We start from the raw sequence: 17584 nt of genomic DNA, 5'->3' as shown, positions 1-17584 counted from the left end.
GGCGATGAATAAGGATCACCAATTTCCTAATTATTGAAATCTTCTTGCTTTTGCAAATACCAGAATTTTGTTGTTGGGGCATTCCACGGTATTTTTGACATTATGTAGAGTCTGTAACGTGACCTGTTTTTGGCATAACTTTTTAATTTACCGTTTGATTTGCAAATTATTTTAAGTTGAGCTGGTGTGTTGGTAGGAAAAGATCAAAATAAAATAATGTGCTAATCAAACAGTAAATTAAAAAGTTATGGCAAAAAAGATCACGTTACGGACTTTTCATAAATGTCGAAAATACCGTGGAATGCCCCAGTTGTGATTACAGGAGTGGTTATAGTACGTAGATCCAATAACTCGTAATTAGGGATGCACCAGATAGTAATTTTGCCGGATACCGGATATCCGATGCCCCCTTACCTGCCAGATTCGGATATCCGGCATTTCGATTGTATTGCATGTTCGCATATTTTTCTACAATGCCGTTTCAAAACAATAAATCAAACTTGTTCCACATATCATTTCTTTAAAAACATGTTAAGTACATTCAAATGTACTTTTTTAGAGCCTCTATATTTTAATTTAGGAATTGTGCTATATATAAAATGAAACATTAAAATATTGTTTTATTTCGACAGATTTTTTCGAAAGAGAGAAACTTTCGGCAAAAATTAATTCTGTATGTAATCTACACATGGTTTAAACTTTTAATTATTTATAGTTGAAATCTTAAAGGTCGTATAATGAGTCGTATTTGTTATTAGATTTGCATGACGTGTAGAAATTTTTTTAAACTTCATCATAAAGTAATACATTTTCTTGTTTCCAATTTAGAAATAACAAAAAATAAAACTTTGCTTTGAAATCATTTTTATTACAGATAATACACGTGAAAATTTTTTCTAACATACAAGTTAAAAAAGAAAATATTAAAACAGTGCCAGTTTGACTCAAAAAATAAATAAATAAACTTAAATAATCAACTTAAAATTTTACTTTAATTCCAGAAATAAAGGTACATTTTCTCTAAAGATGCAAATTAGCATCTTAAATACAGCCCCTCTAAGAGCAAGGGTCCATACCCTAAAAACCATAGATACCCCCCAAATAGAAAGCCCCCCAAAAGAGAGAAAAATACCCCTAAAACATTCCCCCCAGATGGGCACCCCAGTTAACAAATTAATAAACTTATGCTAAAATAATCAACTGAAAATTTTACTTTAATTCCAGAAAACAAAGATTCACTCTCGTAAAAGATGCAAATTAACATCTTAAATACAGTATTAAGAGTCATTCTCAACGTGTTCACTTTTTAAAAACAAATTAATAAACTTACGCTTAAATAATCAACTTAAAATTTCCCTTTAATTCCAGAAAATAACGATTCACATTATTAAAAAATACAAATTAATATCTCAAATATATTATTAAAAGTCGTTCTCAACATGTTAACAATTTTTTTTTAAACATAAATAAAATTATACTGAATTCATACAGAGATTATTTGAAGCCTGAGAATTCGAATTTCACTTACCCGATCTGCCACCCTCCCTTCTCCTTCCTCTAAAATGTGTCATGCTTTCAATAAAATGAATTGTACGTTTGTTCTGAGATTTTTTTTTTTTTTTGTGGATGGTTTTTTTCCCAGGTAGATTTCAACTCATTTTTACGGAAGTGGAATAATTTAAAAGAGGGGGAGAAAACTTTTACGGATAACTAAAAATGGAAAAAATACAAACGCAACACAAAATTTTGGATATAAATGAATGCAATGAAAGGATTTTAGCATGTGTAGAAATATACAAGCAAATATAATTTCGAAAATAGTTCGTTTGTACAACTGCGCGCGCTGGGTCCAAGCATCGACTACGTCATTGGTCACTACATATTGGTTTCTTGATGGTTCTTCATCCTTTTAGTATCACTGAAAACAGAAGTTTCCACACCGTACTACTCTAAACATTGCTTTGTTTCAGTGCAACTATTCCGCATTTTTCATTAGTTTCTTTCATTCTTCATTTTAAAGTTCATAAGATATAATGGCACCAAAGTGTGCATTATTAAATTATTAATACACTGTAACTATATTATTGTTTTATTTACATGTCTCTCTCCCATTGACCATTAATTTTGTACATTGTAACAGAGTTTTATGTTGAATAATACAGCTTTTTTTATGCAAGAAACGGTAATATATAGTTAAGAAATGGTTCAGAATTGTGTGAGAGGTGTTTACAAATGCCTAAAATTTTTTAGTGTGTTTCTAAAAATCCGAATTCATACATTTTTCTACTACGCTAAATTTCAACTTACGCGAGAGGAGTAGTGGAATGCATTCCTCCCGCAAGTCGGAACTTGACTGTATTTTAATTTTCAACCCCGGCCGCTCCTCCAACTTCAAGTGCTTTGATATGAACTATTTCAAGGTCGACTTTTCACTTCAGCGTGTTAAAGCAGAGAGAGGGAGGGAGAAATTATTGGCAACATACCGTCAGCAGATTCGTGAAGGAGAGGGGGGTACGACGCGGGGGAATGCCAGAAGCTAGGTTTGAAGAGGAATGGTCGTTTTTGAAGCAGAAATTAAAAGAGAAAGCATCATCGAAAAGTTTATGGAATAACTGGAATTTTTGCAAAAGTAAATTCAAAATTAAACCCTCATTTCGTACCGGATAACCCCACATCAACCTCGGATATCTCTCACATTTTTACCGGATAACTGCCCGGATATCCTGCAAAAAACTGTCGGATATCCGGATCAAGAGTGGCTTGCCGGATCGGATACCTCATAGTTACGGATAGTTAAAAAATCAGCCGGATACCGGATAGTTACCGGATATCCGGTGCATCCCTACTCGTAATCGAGATATAGAAGAAAGTTTTGTGATAGTCATAACATAATAGGTTTTTAAAAAATTATTTATTTTCTATACATTTCCTACATTAAATTGTATTTCCTGTCTTTAGGTTTTTGATGCTGTACAGATTTAATTTCCTGAAAACAATCAAGGGCATCCAATCAGAAGTAAAGAAGAATATTTTTGCCAGTCATATCCTACAGAACAGGGTTGAAGTGAAACATTCTTTTGCCCATTCCTTAAGAGCTTGTTGTTTAACTTCTAATAAGCAAATAAAAGAGCAGGTTAATTTTTTTCAAATAATAACATAAATTATTGAGATATATTTCTTTTGAAATGTTTTAATGTTTTGCTGGATTCTAAATATGTATGCACTGAATACCAAATATTTGGTTATTTTTCTTGAAATTAAACATAAATTTGTTTTGCTATAATAATCTTTTAGTCTGTGATTGTACCTAATCAATTTATACTTGCATAAAATGGCACTAGCATCATTGAAAAAGTTTCAAGTAAATTAGATGTTATAGTAAATAATGTAAAGTTTGTTGTTAACTTTTTTTTCAAGGGAATTCGGTTGACTGTTCCCAAATGTTTTTGTCTGCAAGTGTACATAATTATTCAATGTTTACATAAAAGTCCACTTGAATAATTTAAAAATGTTGTCACTTACAAGTTTTGGTATTCAATAAATGTAATGGTAATTACAAACATTTCAATCTTCCGATGTTCTGAACTTTACTGAAAAAAAAAAAAAAAAATACTAATGCTTGTTAGAAGTTCAAAATTGCCAAGCCCACCCATACCGTAAGCTCGCTACAGGGACCCTTCTTGTGGTAAAACCTAAGGCCCATCGCTTTAAGGTGAGGCGAGGAGGAACTTCTTAATAGCCATTAAAATTTTTAGATGCTGATATTTTTGTGCTGTATAGTTATTATAAGTATTTTAGTTAATCTGTCACTTGTTAGGAAGCACTGCTTTATAATTTCAACATTTAACAGGGTTTTTTTTTTTTTTTTTTTTCACATACTTCTAACCAAGCATTAAAAATTTGGTTATACTTTCTTGTCAATAAGTTTTTTTATTTATCATTACTTGTAGTACACATCATTGAAATCTTTGTAGAAATCTGCTTTAAAGCATGGAGAAAATTTTAGATAAAGTTTTTCAATTAAAATGACTCAGAATAAAGCTGACAAAAAACATATTGATCATGGGAAAAAAATTAAACAAAATCATATTCATGTTCAATTGTATGTTGAAAAATTTAATTGTTAGCTATGGATGTATAAATATATGTAAATAATATTTAATGGTATGCAGTCTTGCATAATATAGACCAATGCACGAACGACGTCCGCAGAAAATATTTGGCTTTGCAGAAATTTTTTGTCAAACTGCCAACGTTAATAAAAATATAGATATATATAAAAAAAAAAGAAAATTAAGGGAGTTTTTTTAAAAAACCCGAGTTAATTTCTGTTGAAGCCTTTCTCCAAAAGTTTAGTTTTGGCAGTTTTCTTCAGTTGGTGAAAATTAAGCACAAACTATATGCTATTGTAAAAAAAAAATAAATGATTGTTTTTAGCACCTTTTTCTTTTTGGCTTTTTTCATATTCGAATATAAATTTAATTCTTTATTCAAGGGTGAGTTAGATAAAATAATTATTTGCAGAAAATTTTCCAGTTAAGATTTGTGTTTGCGGAAAGCTTTTCATTATATCTAAGTCTGATGGTATACATAGAAATGATCTTAGCATAACTATAGTATGTTCTTAACTAAAAAAAAAATGTCCGGGGTATTGTTTTCTAGCATGTTTTGTGTCTTTAATCCTTGCCTTTCTGTCTTTTCTACACTAGAAAATGAGTGAATTTTACTTTCCCAATGATCAGCCAGTTGCTCTCTTGAACTGCGAATCAGCATTCAATGCCCTAACATCAAAAGAGAAGTTGTATGCTCACTACTTGTCTCGAGCTGCCTGGTATGGTGGCCTGATTGACCTTGTGCAGGTGAGATGTTGAACTTTTGTATATTCTTACATTATTTTGGTGCATTTTTAGGTAGTTTTTGTTTGAATTATATATGTTTTGTCAAAGCAGGTACCTAGTGTTCGATAAAGTTAATTTTCATCAAATTCTGTTAACTTTCACAAATTCCAAACTACTCCTCTCAAAACTCCAAAAACAGAACCCTTAATTAACCCCTGATAAGTAGCATGGGCACCCATATGCAAAATTGTAAGGGGGGGGGGGGGCTCAAATATTTTAACCATGGTTTAGCAGGATACTTTCCCCATGGAAACTGATTTCAGGACAGATTAGAGTCATAAAAATTTGACATTTTTAATAACTTATTCATTACAGCTGAAAACAAATGTTTTTACATTTTTGCAAAGAAAAAAGAACTAAAACAAAGGAAGTTCTAATTTCTAAGGAGGGGGGGACTAGGGCCCCCTTGCCCCCCTATATGGGCACCCTTGATAAGTAGTGCCATTTGTAGACAAATTCCGTGACATCATCAAAAATCATATTGATTTTGAACACCTTTTATGCTATGATCTATGATTAATAATGGTCATGTGTACATAAAACACTAGAGAAAAATTGTTGAATACCACTTGTATAAACGTTTTCAATGTTTTATTCAGCATTTTTCTGAAAATATTTCAGAATCAGTTCCCTGCTGCAGAAAACATGCTAAGCAATGGGGAAAATTGGAAAACCCTTAGCAATTCTTTACATTGACCCTCAAAAGCATTTTACCAATTGGCAGGGTTGGCAAATTTTGCTCAGTGTTTCTTTGGACACTCTAGCCAGATAAATTTTTAGCAGCCAGCAGTTCAAAACCCATTGGATTTTTGTGAAAAAAAGAGTTTCTTTGTAGCATATTTATTTAAATGAGATTTAAATTTAACAGTTTTGACTTGTGTTAATGTTTTAAAGTAACAAATACACAATTTGCATAAATGAATTTCCCATAAGTTAAATAAATACAATCACAGTGAACAAAGTGTCAAGTTAAAAATATCGCAAAGTAGCTGACTTGTGGAAAGCATTCATGCTCAACAGAAGGAATTTAAAAACCTGTTTTTTTAAGGAGTGTTTTGAATAGCAGCAAAAATGAGACTTGTTTATTTTTCACTGTTAGCGTTGAAAAAGAAAGTTCGGGTGTACCCACAAAAAACACATTTAAAGTATAATATTTATCATACTGCAATTTACCATTTTTAAGTAAAGTTATTTTCTTCTGATTTCAGTGCAGCAACACAACTGTAGTTTAGAATCCTGCCCTTAATGATATATATATTCATTGAAATTTGAATCAGAATACAGCATAGGAATATCAATCTTTCAAAACATACATTTTCTGGCCCATGGGAGGACCAATCCAATGACCTGCATGTATCACACGGACTCTCTACCAACTAAGCTAATGGACCTAGGTTATTTTTATGAAAAGGTTCTTTCTTTTTTTCTGGTTCAGATACTGACAGCATTCCTGGGAGAGTTGAATTTCTTTGGTTGTACTGAGTGTCATACTGTCTCTGACATCTTAGAATAATGTCATAAACTGTACAAGCCCTGTTCTAAAGTTAATGTGCTTTATTTTTAGACATCTCTTGAGAGTCCACTTATCTTTTGTCTTCTCCACAAGCTGTTTGAAGCTCAGCCAATAGAGGAACTCAAGGAGATTGCATTGCAAAAATGCAACCTAACTGAAGATGAATTCACGGTCAGTTTAGTAATACAAATTTCTCAATTTTGTGTCCTGTTATCTGTTTTCCGTGAGTATAATTACTCTCTTCAACATTTTCAACATGCCCAGTACACATGCTTCTTTCAATAGCAGTTTTTTCTTGATTTCATTGGAGAGTGCTGCTCATGATAAAGATATGCTTTGTCTTATGTGTCTGACTTATTGCAGTGATGGATTCTGACAATCCTGTTGGAAGGGGCGATTGAGTAATGCATTACGGGAGGGGGGGGGGTGACTAATGAAAATAAAATTAAAAAAAAAAAGTTAATAACTAAAGTTTTTTAAAAAATAATGTATATATCATTCAAAGAGTTTGAATGAATATTATAAGTGTTTCGAGTACCAAGAATAAAAAATTGAAAGAAAAAAAAATTTATACTCATCTTCTGGATTTATTACCTACTAGTGATACCCGCACGGCTTTGCCCGTAATAGAAAAATCAAAAAGTCTTTTGGTTCGCCTGTATATTTACAAATAATGTGTGGTGAATTTTCTCGCTAGTTGGCTTGTGCCCATGTTACGGTCCCACGTTATGATAATTTCGTAATTTACTCGTCCATCTTAGGATATTTTTTTTTCTTAAAATTGGAATAGAAAAAGAACCACATCGAATTTTCGAAAAATCGCTTCGAGGTGCACACCCCCATGCTACATACTAACTTTGTGCCAAATTTCATGAAAATCGGCCGAACGGTTTAGGCGCTATGCGCGTCACAGACATCCTACAGACATCCAGACATCCTCCGGACAGAGAGACTTTCAGCTTTATTATTAGTAAAGAAAATTATTCAACCTTTCAACTTTTGATTCCCTTGAGGACTCGTGACTTGTGAGGTATTTTCACTAGCCATTTAGTTCCTCAATTGTATTTATTCTCCTATACAAGAAAGGTTGATGTATCAAGATGGCATCTCTTTTTACTAGTTTTCGTACCGAACAAAATGAAATACTACAAGGATCAGTCAGAAAGTTAGTTGCACTGCTCAAAAAAACAAAAAAAAATTATTGAAATTTTACAATAACTTTATTGTTATCTTAAAGTTCCATTCAAAATCTACTTGTCTAAACATTTAGTTTATGGTGTTAATTGATATTTGCTTAATTGCTATAGTTAATTTAGCAGTTGCTAATGATATTTCTTGTACATAGTTGTAAATAAATCTCCTGTGTTTTTCTCAAGAACTGTGTCGTCATTTAAAGAAAGTTTGAAGTTGCACTGAACTCGTAACAATATAAAATGTTTTTAGTTTTTATCCCCTTAAATTTTATTGAATTTCTTGATCTCAAAATGAGCATTTTATAAGACTAGAACAGATACAATGGAAAAAGCCATAGAAAACCTTTTATGGAGAAAAATAAAAATGACTCCCCTCCTAAATCTAAAACTGCGGAGTCGCAGGATAAATGGCAAACTCCGGAAATTTTAGAGCATTTGGCTCGGACTCCTTTACTCCAACATCAGCTCAACTCAGACTCCGATTCTTTCCCCCAAAATCAGTTTGTCTCTGACTCTGCTGCCCTTCTCAAAACACCCCTAAAGACTTGGTGACCCTGCCTGCGTAATAACCTCCCTCCCCCTTCCTAGTCACCTCTGTTCCTAAATCAGTAAAAACTAGAGATGTACCAATTAATCAGCAGTTGTCAATGATCAGCCACTTAGCTGAAAATTTATAATCGGCCCAATTTTGCCATTTAATTAGCGGGGAGAGGGGGAGGAGAATCTTTTAAAAATATTTTTTAATAATTTTTACAAGTATTTTTTGAACTAGAAACTAATATTAATAAATAATACATTTATTAACAGTAAATGAATACAATTCTCTGCAACATAAGTATAGCTTGTAACATAAAAATGTACTGACTAAAATAAAGACAAACAATGCAAAATTTGTGTAAGACTGATTGAAATGTCGAAATTAATCCTCACAGCTGACGTTCACTTAACACTAAACTCTATTGAATTAAATATGGATATTTTAAAATTGTAATGCAAAAACATGAGTAGTATTTCAGGATTATTAGGACATAAACTATTTCTTGCAGGTTAATATATATTTCCCCCCATGCTAAATAATCCTTCACTTTATTTCATTTCTTCACTTATCTTATTATTTTTAAAAATGTCATATTCATGCTTCTTTTTTTCCTCTCAAAAATTGATGATTAAGCAACCTACTTCATATGTCAATACTTTTCTGAAAGCTCTACCTTTAGCTCGGTGTTTTAAGATTATGTTATTATTTTTTGGATAAAAAACAAAGTCTTGGATTAAATAGTTACTAATAACAAAACAAAAAAAAAGAAAGGCTATGAAGTTAAAAGCGTTTTCTGAATACAGGCAATTAACTAACAGGTTGAAAAAAACATCACTTGTAAAGTATGTCTATGTGTAAAGTAATACCATGTCTTTGATCCCAGCTATGACAGCATATTTCAGTCGTTATTTCTCAAGTATCCGTGTAAAATGAATAGGTATACCATAAAGATGAGTATCACTCCAGTCAATGTTAATCTGATTTCTGGTGCTGAAATGGTCTTTTGTAGCATTGAAATGGTCTAAATCTTTATGGAAATACATTTGAGTATATACTCAAGAGTTCTTTTTTTACAGGCTTTGCTAGTCTATACATCTGGTATATTCAGCAGTATGGGGAACTACAAGAGCTTTGGGGATAAAAAATTCGTCCCTAATTTGCCAAAGGTATGGTATTATATCTTGCTTGAAAATTTTGAATGTAATTTATTTTTGCCATGCACTAAGCATTGATGCTATCTTATTTGATATGTGTAGGAAAAGTTTCAATCCTTAGTAAGGGCAAGTGCAGCTGCTCAGAAAGAATCCAGCTTTATGGACAGCTTGCTCTCACGATGCCTTGAACCAATCTACTCCTTGAAGGACGGAGAAAAGCAACTTGGCTTCCCTAACATTGTAAGTATGTCGTTTAAAGTTTGCTATTGATTTTAATAATTATTTGTATCCTGATTAAAAAAAAAAGTCAGGATCAGTTTTTGAACTTAGTTGACTCATTTGGAATTTCCAAAGTTTGTTTAGTAAAATGATATTTAATGTCTAATTAATTTTTCTACTTGTAAGATTGTGCAAAAAGGAAATAATTAGGTTGGCATTTATAATCTTATAAGCAGAATTTTTCAAGTACTAGAAAACAAATTAAAAGATTTTAAATGGTCAAGTAATGCAGTGGTTCCCAACCTTTTTTCTTATACGGCCCACCAATTTTGAAGAAAACCCCACTAAGGCCCACTAACTACTATATATTACTTGCACAGCAAAAATTGTCTTTCTGGCTGGGGGGGGGGCATCTGCTTGTAACTGTTGTTAATTTAAAATAATATACAGTATTAGGATTAAAAATACATTAAAAACAAGGGGAAGTTCTGGAGATTTTAATCCCCTTCTCCCCTCATGCTGCACCACTGTTATAGATATACTGTACAAGAACAATTTTGGAAATAATTTTTGAGAAAGAAAACAACTTTATTGCATTCACTTAGCTATCATAGCTGTAAGAAAACTTAAGTCATCAAAGTTAAAGCTCCATGAGAATTTTTATGTTGTTTTTCCTCAACGAGGGAGTTAATATCTGGATTGGAAATCGATAGCTTTATAGTCTCAAATAACTCGCAACATTCATTGCATTTCTATATTATTTTTCTAAAAAACCTGCAATGATAAATCTCATTCAAATAGGTAGGTTGTTGAAAAGCCCCTCATTAGTTCCAATTCATTGGTTAGTCATGCCAGTTCAAGAAACAAGGAGCAATTTTAACTTGAAGCTTGAAGCTAATACTAATTTTTTCAATTTTCTTTAAAGGACGTTCTGATTCATTAGATTTCATCTTCAATTATAGGGCAAAGTTCCTAAGAAATATGAAAAATCTTGATCATAAAAGTTTTTATTGGCTACATGGGTGCAAGACCTTCCGTCTCAGGACGGATTTCCGTCTTGACAAAATTTCCGAGACAGAGGTCGGGACGGAAAGAAATTCAATGACTTTCTTTTAATTTTTAATGAAAAAAGAAAAATTGAGTGTTTGAAAAATATGCTTTAATATTACTGGACAGTTCCATAACCACGGATTGACATCGACATTCTCTCGGTTTTCCGCCATGTGCTTGTTTTGTTTGCAACATGCTTTTGGAGGAGTGGCTTTTCGGCTCGCGCCGTTTGACGTTTTTTAGGTATAGCTATGTTATTTCCAACTCACTGCATTGGAGACCGAGGGGTTGCTCGCTATTCTCCCTGATTTTTCGAAGCAATCAGCTCTAATTGAAAATTTAGCCTTTTCTCATGCTATTTTCGATCATCCTTTCGTTTTTTTTTTCATTTGTGGTTTTTTTTTGCAAACTTTACACGCATAAATGAAAATTATGTACGCTCTTAAAACGTCTTAAAAGTTGAATCTGCATCACTGATTGAAAGTGATTGCTGACAAGATGAAATATTTTCGCCACAGCAAAGGGCGTCCACATACCAGGTAAAACAGAAACTATCAAGGATTTTGAAGATTTTAATGAAAATGGGAATTTTGGAAATAATCGGGGGGGGGGGGATTTCAAGCTGGTTGGAAACACCGATGGGCAAACCGTTCCTGCATTTTTGACAGACTTGAGGAATCACTAAATTCTAATGTCATTGAATCGAACACTCGCTAGAATGGAAATACGGGTGGAGGAAGGGGGGGAGAGAGAAAGGAAAGGAGAAAAATAACGGCAGCACGAGTTTGCGAAAAAAACGCTGCTCTTGCAAAGAGGGTAATCTGTCCGCAAATTAACCCACGATACTGAGGTCTTAAAACGTTGATATCTTGGACAATCTAAGGGGGGGGGGGGGGTACTCACGGGTTACAGTATAAAATATCGAAAAAGTGAATTGAAAATATTTTTGAAGCTAGGAGTGGTTCGATATTTCTCCACTGCAAACTCTTAAAAATTTAAAAGTCAAAAAGTTTTAGGCTGTCTCTGATGATGTAAAAGTGGGTTTTAAAAAAGAATCGAAGATTGGAGTTTTAAAAACACTAATTTAGGCAATCTTTGGTGAATTTATGAGAGATGGTTTTGGTGTTTTTAACATGAAAATGTTTTGTAACTGATGTATTAAAAACTATTTGAGGCTATACTTAAATGACTTAAGTTAAAAGGCATTTGCGACCCTCTCCCGAAAAGTTTGTAATTGAAGTCTTAAATCTTTTAGGCTGTCTTTGGCAATGTCAAGAGGGAGGCCTATCTTTAGGCGAAATTCCGAAACTGGAGTCTTAAAAGCACAACTTTGGACCATCTTGGGGTTCGGGGTTCTCCTTTCCCAAAAAATATTCAAAGCTGAAGTATTCAGAACTCGGCTTTAGGTAATCTTTGGAAGACTTAAGAAGAGGGAATTCGAAGGTTTTCTCTCAATACGTTTTAGAATTTAAATTCTAAAATCTTCGGTGATGAAAAGGGGAAACCGCAAATTTAAGTAAAATTTAGTGAACTTAGAGGAAAGAGTTCGGGGGGGGGGGGTCTCTCTCCCCGGAAGTATTGAAATGCTATTTTGGCTATTTTTGAGTGAGTTAAGAGTTAGAGAATTCAGGGGTCTTTCTCGAAACATTTTCGAAATTGAAGTCTTAAAACTTTGGGTTGTCTTTGGCGATGTGTGGAAGGGAGTTGCTCTCTCAATAGAAAAATAAATCTTAAACGAAAACTTACACTGTGTTTAGTAAACACAATGAGAGGGGGAGGGGTTATTCCGCACCCCCAGCCCGAAATATTTTAGTTTCTGAAATTTTAAGAGCTTTGGTTTGGGCTATCTTTGGATGACTTAAGGGGGAAGGGTGTAGGAAGATTTTTTCAAAAAGTTTCCAAAATTAAAGTATTAAAATTTTTAGGCGGTCATAAATCATGTTTATAGGTAAGAGGAGTACTATTTCTACAAAACAATTTAGAAACTGAAGCCTTAAAAATTGAAATTTAGGACATTTGTGGTGAACTCAGAGGAAGGGGTTCGGGAGTTCTCTTCCGAAAATTCTTTGATGCTGAAATATTTAAAGCACCACTTTAGGCTATATTGGAGTGCCTTAAGAGGGATGTGATTCGGGAACCCTGCCTGGAGTTAGGATTCAGTTCCCCTATTTCTTTTTTTAATTAATGAATGTTGGAAAGGGTGCCTTGTTTAAAAAATACATCTACTTCACTGAAGCGATTTTTTATTGCTAATTTCACCACCTGTTATCCTATAAAAGAATTCTTTTTCAAATGAAGACTGTGGGGGAATGATGACAGTTCATTATCATTAGTCGGTCTTACCCTTCCCCCACCTTTCCTTCTTTTCTAGTTCGTTGGCGCTACCTTGGGTAGACTTTCGAATCAGAACTGATTTATGATGCAAAAGTGAAAATCTTATGTCCTAAGCGATTTTATTGTTACAACAAAAATGTTTAGGATCGGCAAAAAACTAATGGTGGGGTGCTGCAAACGTTTTTATCCCTTACATTATCCAACATCGTCTAAAATTGCGTTTTTGAAACTTCAATTTCGAAATATTGCCGAAGGAGGGTTGCTGAACTCCATCCCTTCAATAGTGCATTCAAAAAGAGTATAAACGTTATGAAATTTAAATTACAATTTCGTTTTTAAATCTTCGATTTCGGGAAAGCCCATAGCGTCTCCCCCCCCCTCTTTCTTTAGTATTTTTTGAAGGTTGCCCAATATTGTGATGTTGGGACTATCAGTTTGAAATAATTGATGTAAGAGTCCCTGAACCCCTCCTTTCGCTGAACTTTACCAAAATGGCCTACCACAGCGTTTTTTGGACTTCAATTTGAAAAAATTTCTGGGGGAGAACCCCCAGACCCCCTTCCCCTTTATTGCCGGATTTTACATTTTTTAGAATTATGATGTCAAAACACTAAAATATTACAATTTTAAGGCTTAAAATTTAAATCAAACAGATTCCAAAACTGGCATTGTTAAGATCTGCAACATTTATACGTACAAATTTTTCCTTAAGCCCGCATGCGGGCGGGGGGGGGGGGGGGGCTGAAAATATTTTCCGTCTTGAACACATCACCAAACTTGCACCCATGATTGGCTATGATACAGGGAGAACTTTTGAGAGACGGTACATCTAATAAGTGAATTTTCGCAAAAAAACGTAAATGAAGACCGCAAGATTTATCTTGGTTCAGATTATCGTCCAGTGTCCACAGCCCAGTAACACGCTTTTCGCGACCCACTTGTGGGCTGCGGCCCATGGGTTGGGAACTGCTGAAGTAATGTAATGTTTCTTGATAAAAAGTGACATATATATTCAGTGTGTAGTTGGAAAATGTGTTTGGTGAGAATCCACTCTGGTGCTCAAGGGAAATTGACTTGCCAAATGAAAAGTGGCTTGAAACCAATTTACATTACATTTGCACATTTTTTGCTATAAAAAAACAAATACAGTAAAACCCCTCCTAATGGACACCCCTCTTATGCAGACAGTTTTTAATTTCCTGGCAATAAGGCATTGAGCCTAATGTATTGGTACCTCTCTACGTCTAGTACTATGACTAATACCTCTCTACTACGAATATCCTCAAATATGGACGTGGACATTATTTTGGAAGCTATTTGCATGGATCTTTCCTTTTTTTTGTGGACAACTGAATTTAGGAATAAAAAATTAAATTTTGAGAATAAAATAATTCAACAATGGAAATTTTGTTTTATTTGTAAAGTCGATGAAATGTGCCGTTATAGAGTTCGACAGGATAAAACTCTGTTTTAACGGACAGAAAGCTGCTTTGGTGAGAAATTGGAGGAATTCTCGCCAAAAACTAATGTGCACAAGTTCACATAAAGGCCCATATGTGTACCAAATTTCGTTCGACTTCATGCGGTAGTTTTTGCTGTAGAGCAGCCACAAAAAAAAAAAAAACGGTCACACACATACAGATATTTTCCAAAAATGGTCGAAATGGACTCAACACACCTAGAAATGTTCAAATCCTTCGAAATTCAAAAATTTGCACGAAATCAATACTTTTGTGTATATATTAGACATAGAAGAAAGTAAAAAGGATATGTCAGAGTCATGGGCACCAATACGCAAAATTTGCAAAATTTTAAGGGGGGAGGCGCTCAGATGTTTTCCCCATAGAAACCGATTTCAATGCAGATTAGAGTTATTAAAATTTGATTTTTAATCACACATTCATTAATGGCTGGAAAAGAAATTTTTTTAACATTTTGCCAAGGAAAAAAGCACTAAAAGCAAGGATGTACTATTTTCACAGGGGGGGGGCAGCTTGAGCCCCACTTGCCCTCCCATATGGGCGCCAATAGTCAGAGTGGAAAATTTTGTGGCAATAATGAATCCAAAAGTTTGCTGTTGTTAGTGTATCTATTAAGGTTTAGAAATCAACTTAATAAATCGAACTTGATAAAATAGCTTTGTTTATTGATATTTATTTAAAAAAACTAGTAAATGAAAAAATTATGGGGACATTAAAGTGTATGTTATAAAGATATTTAAGTTGAGAGTAAAAAATGAATAAAAGTTTAAAACCCCTCTCCTGAGAGTCACCTTCTGTTATGGACAAAAATGTTCGTTCCATTAGTGTCTGCTTTAGAGGTGTTTTACTGTATTTTAGGGAATAGCATTCCCCCAGCACCACCTACACCACTATATATATAAATGTATATTTTTATATATTAAAGCTCTAGATTAGTGGTCACTGGTACTGGTATATTTTGATAAACTCTTCCTTTTGTAAATATCAAAGTTAAGTCACTAAATGACTTAGAAAAGACATTGTTAACTATCATTGTGTTACTGCTCTGTTGTTATTTGTCATACTGTAGGTTATGTGTTCATGATATTTATTACTTTTTCTTTTAAGTAATTTTGTCTATTATTAATTAATACATTTTTTTTAGTTTTTTATTTCAAGTTCAATTTAACATTACTTTTCAAATAAGAGGTGTGTTTTATTTGTTTTAGGGAATTACTACTTATCTTTCAAAAAATTTTACAAAAGAAGATGAAGATATTGTGAAGAATTTTTTTAAGAAGCAGGTAAGACTTCTTTGTTAACATTGAGATATATTGATAATACCGTTGCTTACAGATTTTCAAATTTTAATGAAGCATTCTGGAGGAAAGAAACAAATATATTGAGAAACTTCAAACCTTGTAAAGTAGCATATTTTTTTTCTTTTTGCTAATCCAGTTTTTTTCTCTTGGAAAATCAAAGGCACTTGAAATCTGGGGCCTCTTAGACGCTAGGCCCTATTGGGAGCAGTCAGTCCTATTGAGTCAATCCCACACCTAAAATTCATCAATAACTGCCAGTTTCCATGAGTTTTAAGCATTTTCCACTCAAAATTATTACTTTATATGAAAAAACCAAAAACTTTTTTCTTGAGAGTGTGACACTCTGCAGTTCTGAGGTCCCCTGCTTTGCTGAGGCCCCAGGCTTGCACCTCACGCCCCTGTTTGGTGATCCACCACCGTGAACAGGGGGTAAAATTTACTGAATAATTAAACCAGAAATTCGAAACATAAATATTTGAATCTGAAGTTTATTTCAACTAACATAATTTGAGTGCACTGAAAGTTATAAAGCTGAAAAATTTTCAATGTTATTGGCGCAGAACATGTTTCTGGAATCAAAACAAAATAATTATTATTTTCTGATTATGTATCAAAGCTTTATATGGTGACCAGAGCAGAATAGTCCCAACCTAGTCCATGCGTGTCGTAAACGGCGACTAAAATGGACACCCAATCAAAGGTGTGAGGCACCGTGCTGATGGATGGATGGCATCTGGGTTGTATGATGTCTAAATGGTCCCCTCGAGGAACCAGGCAAAACCTCGTTGTAATTTGCCTTGCACCCTTACAGGGTGGTTGTGCGGGTGTTGACCTTTTACCACCGCCCAGTTCTCAGCTCCTTTGAAGCTGGATACTGGCTTGAAGGAGTGAACCAGCAACCTTGCTGCTGTAGGAGGTGAAAGGTGCAGGTCTGCAACCCACTGACTGGTGAGGGGGCATTTCTACAACCCACTTACTGGTGAGGGGGCATATCTGCAACCCACTGACTGCAGTAGGGGGGCAGGAGATGCTCATTTATGCACAAAAATGCAACTGGCGCAGGCAGGAGGGGGTGTCTGTTACAAAAGGCGAAAGCCACTGGGCCAGCCATTCCTGAGAAGGTAGGAGAAACCAAACGTCCTCGATCGGAGGTTTCAACTCTTCCCCTGCATTGTTAATCATATTTTATTGTAAGTTGACAGTTGCTTTCAGCTCTGAGACAATTGCATTTCTGAGACAAATCTTCATTCTAAGCATTAATAACAAGAATACTAATACATAAAATGAAATGTAAATTGCTGCAAATGAATAAAATCTACGAGTTTTCTGTTATCTATTGCTCGAGGTAGATGCCTCCAGTTCTTTTCAGTGTGATAAGGGAAAAAAAATAGTGACTACACAAAGTTAATACAAATAGTATATCAAACATAACGTTTTGATAGATTAGCTAGCTAATTTAACTGATGCAATAATATTCGAAAATACTTGGAGAGAAGTTGAATCCAGATTCTGATTCAACATTCTTCATGCTGCTAACATCGCAGACATACACTTACAAAGAAGGCATCATGGAAAAAACTGAGATCTTTCTTCATTATGTGGCTTGAAATTATATTTTATTTCACCCGTTAGTTTTTTTTTTTGTTATGTATAGAATAACGGAGGTCCTGCCTTCATTAGTTTTTACCTGGTTATTTTTTGCTGTGCACGAAATTTCAAACCATTAACTATTTTAAAATGATTTCATTGTTCTCATAATTCTAGTTAATCATAAAATTTCTCATGTTGAATCTTTGGCAATTTTTCAGAATATTGAAGCATACAATTCAAGGCTTTTTAAAACTGTAGATGCATCTGGCAACACTTGTTACGAAGTGAGGTTAGCATCCATTCTGCAGACTGG

At 34.0% G+C, this 17584-nt stretch overlaps 1 protein-coding gene across 1 annotated transcript in view; it reads left to right on the top strand.

The window, feature by feature from the left end:
* LOC129226613 (dipeptidyl peptidase 3-like) overlaps nt 1-17584 on the top strand; it is a 93552-nt gene that overhangs the window by 669 nt on the left and 75299 nt on the right. Inside the window, exons 2-8 of the mRNA XM_054861242.1 lie at nt 2959-3133; nt 4710-4859; nt 6463-6582; nt 9219-9308; nt 9399-9536; nt 15589-15663; nt 17490-17583. Coding sequence (XP_054717217.1) covers nt 2966-3133; nt 4710-4859; nt 6463-6582; nt 9219-9308; nt 9399-9536; nt 15589-15663; nt 17490-17583 — 835 coding nt within the window. The 5' untranslated portion in view covers nt 2959-2965. The remainder of the gene's footprint in view (nt 1-2958; nt 3134-4709; nt 4860-6462; nt 6583-9218; nt 9309-9398; nt 9537-15588; nt 15664-17489; nt 17584) is intronic.

This window comes from Uloborus diversus, chromosome 7 (genome assembly GCF_026930045.1).
Source record: "Uloborus diversus isolate 005 chromosome 7, Udiv.v.3.1, whole genome shotgun sequence".
Taxonomy (NCBI): Eukaryota; Metazoa; Arthropoda; class Arachnida; order Araneae; family Uloboridae; genus Uloborus; species Uloborus diversus.
Note: the sequence above shows the minus strand (reverse complement) of the source record. Positions and strands in the feature narration are given on the sequence as shown.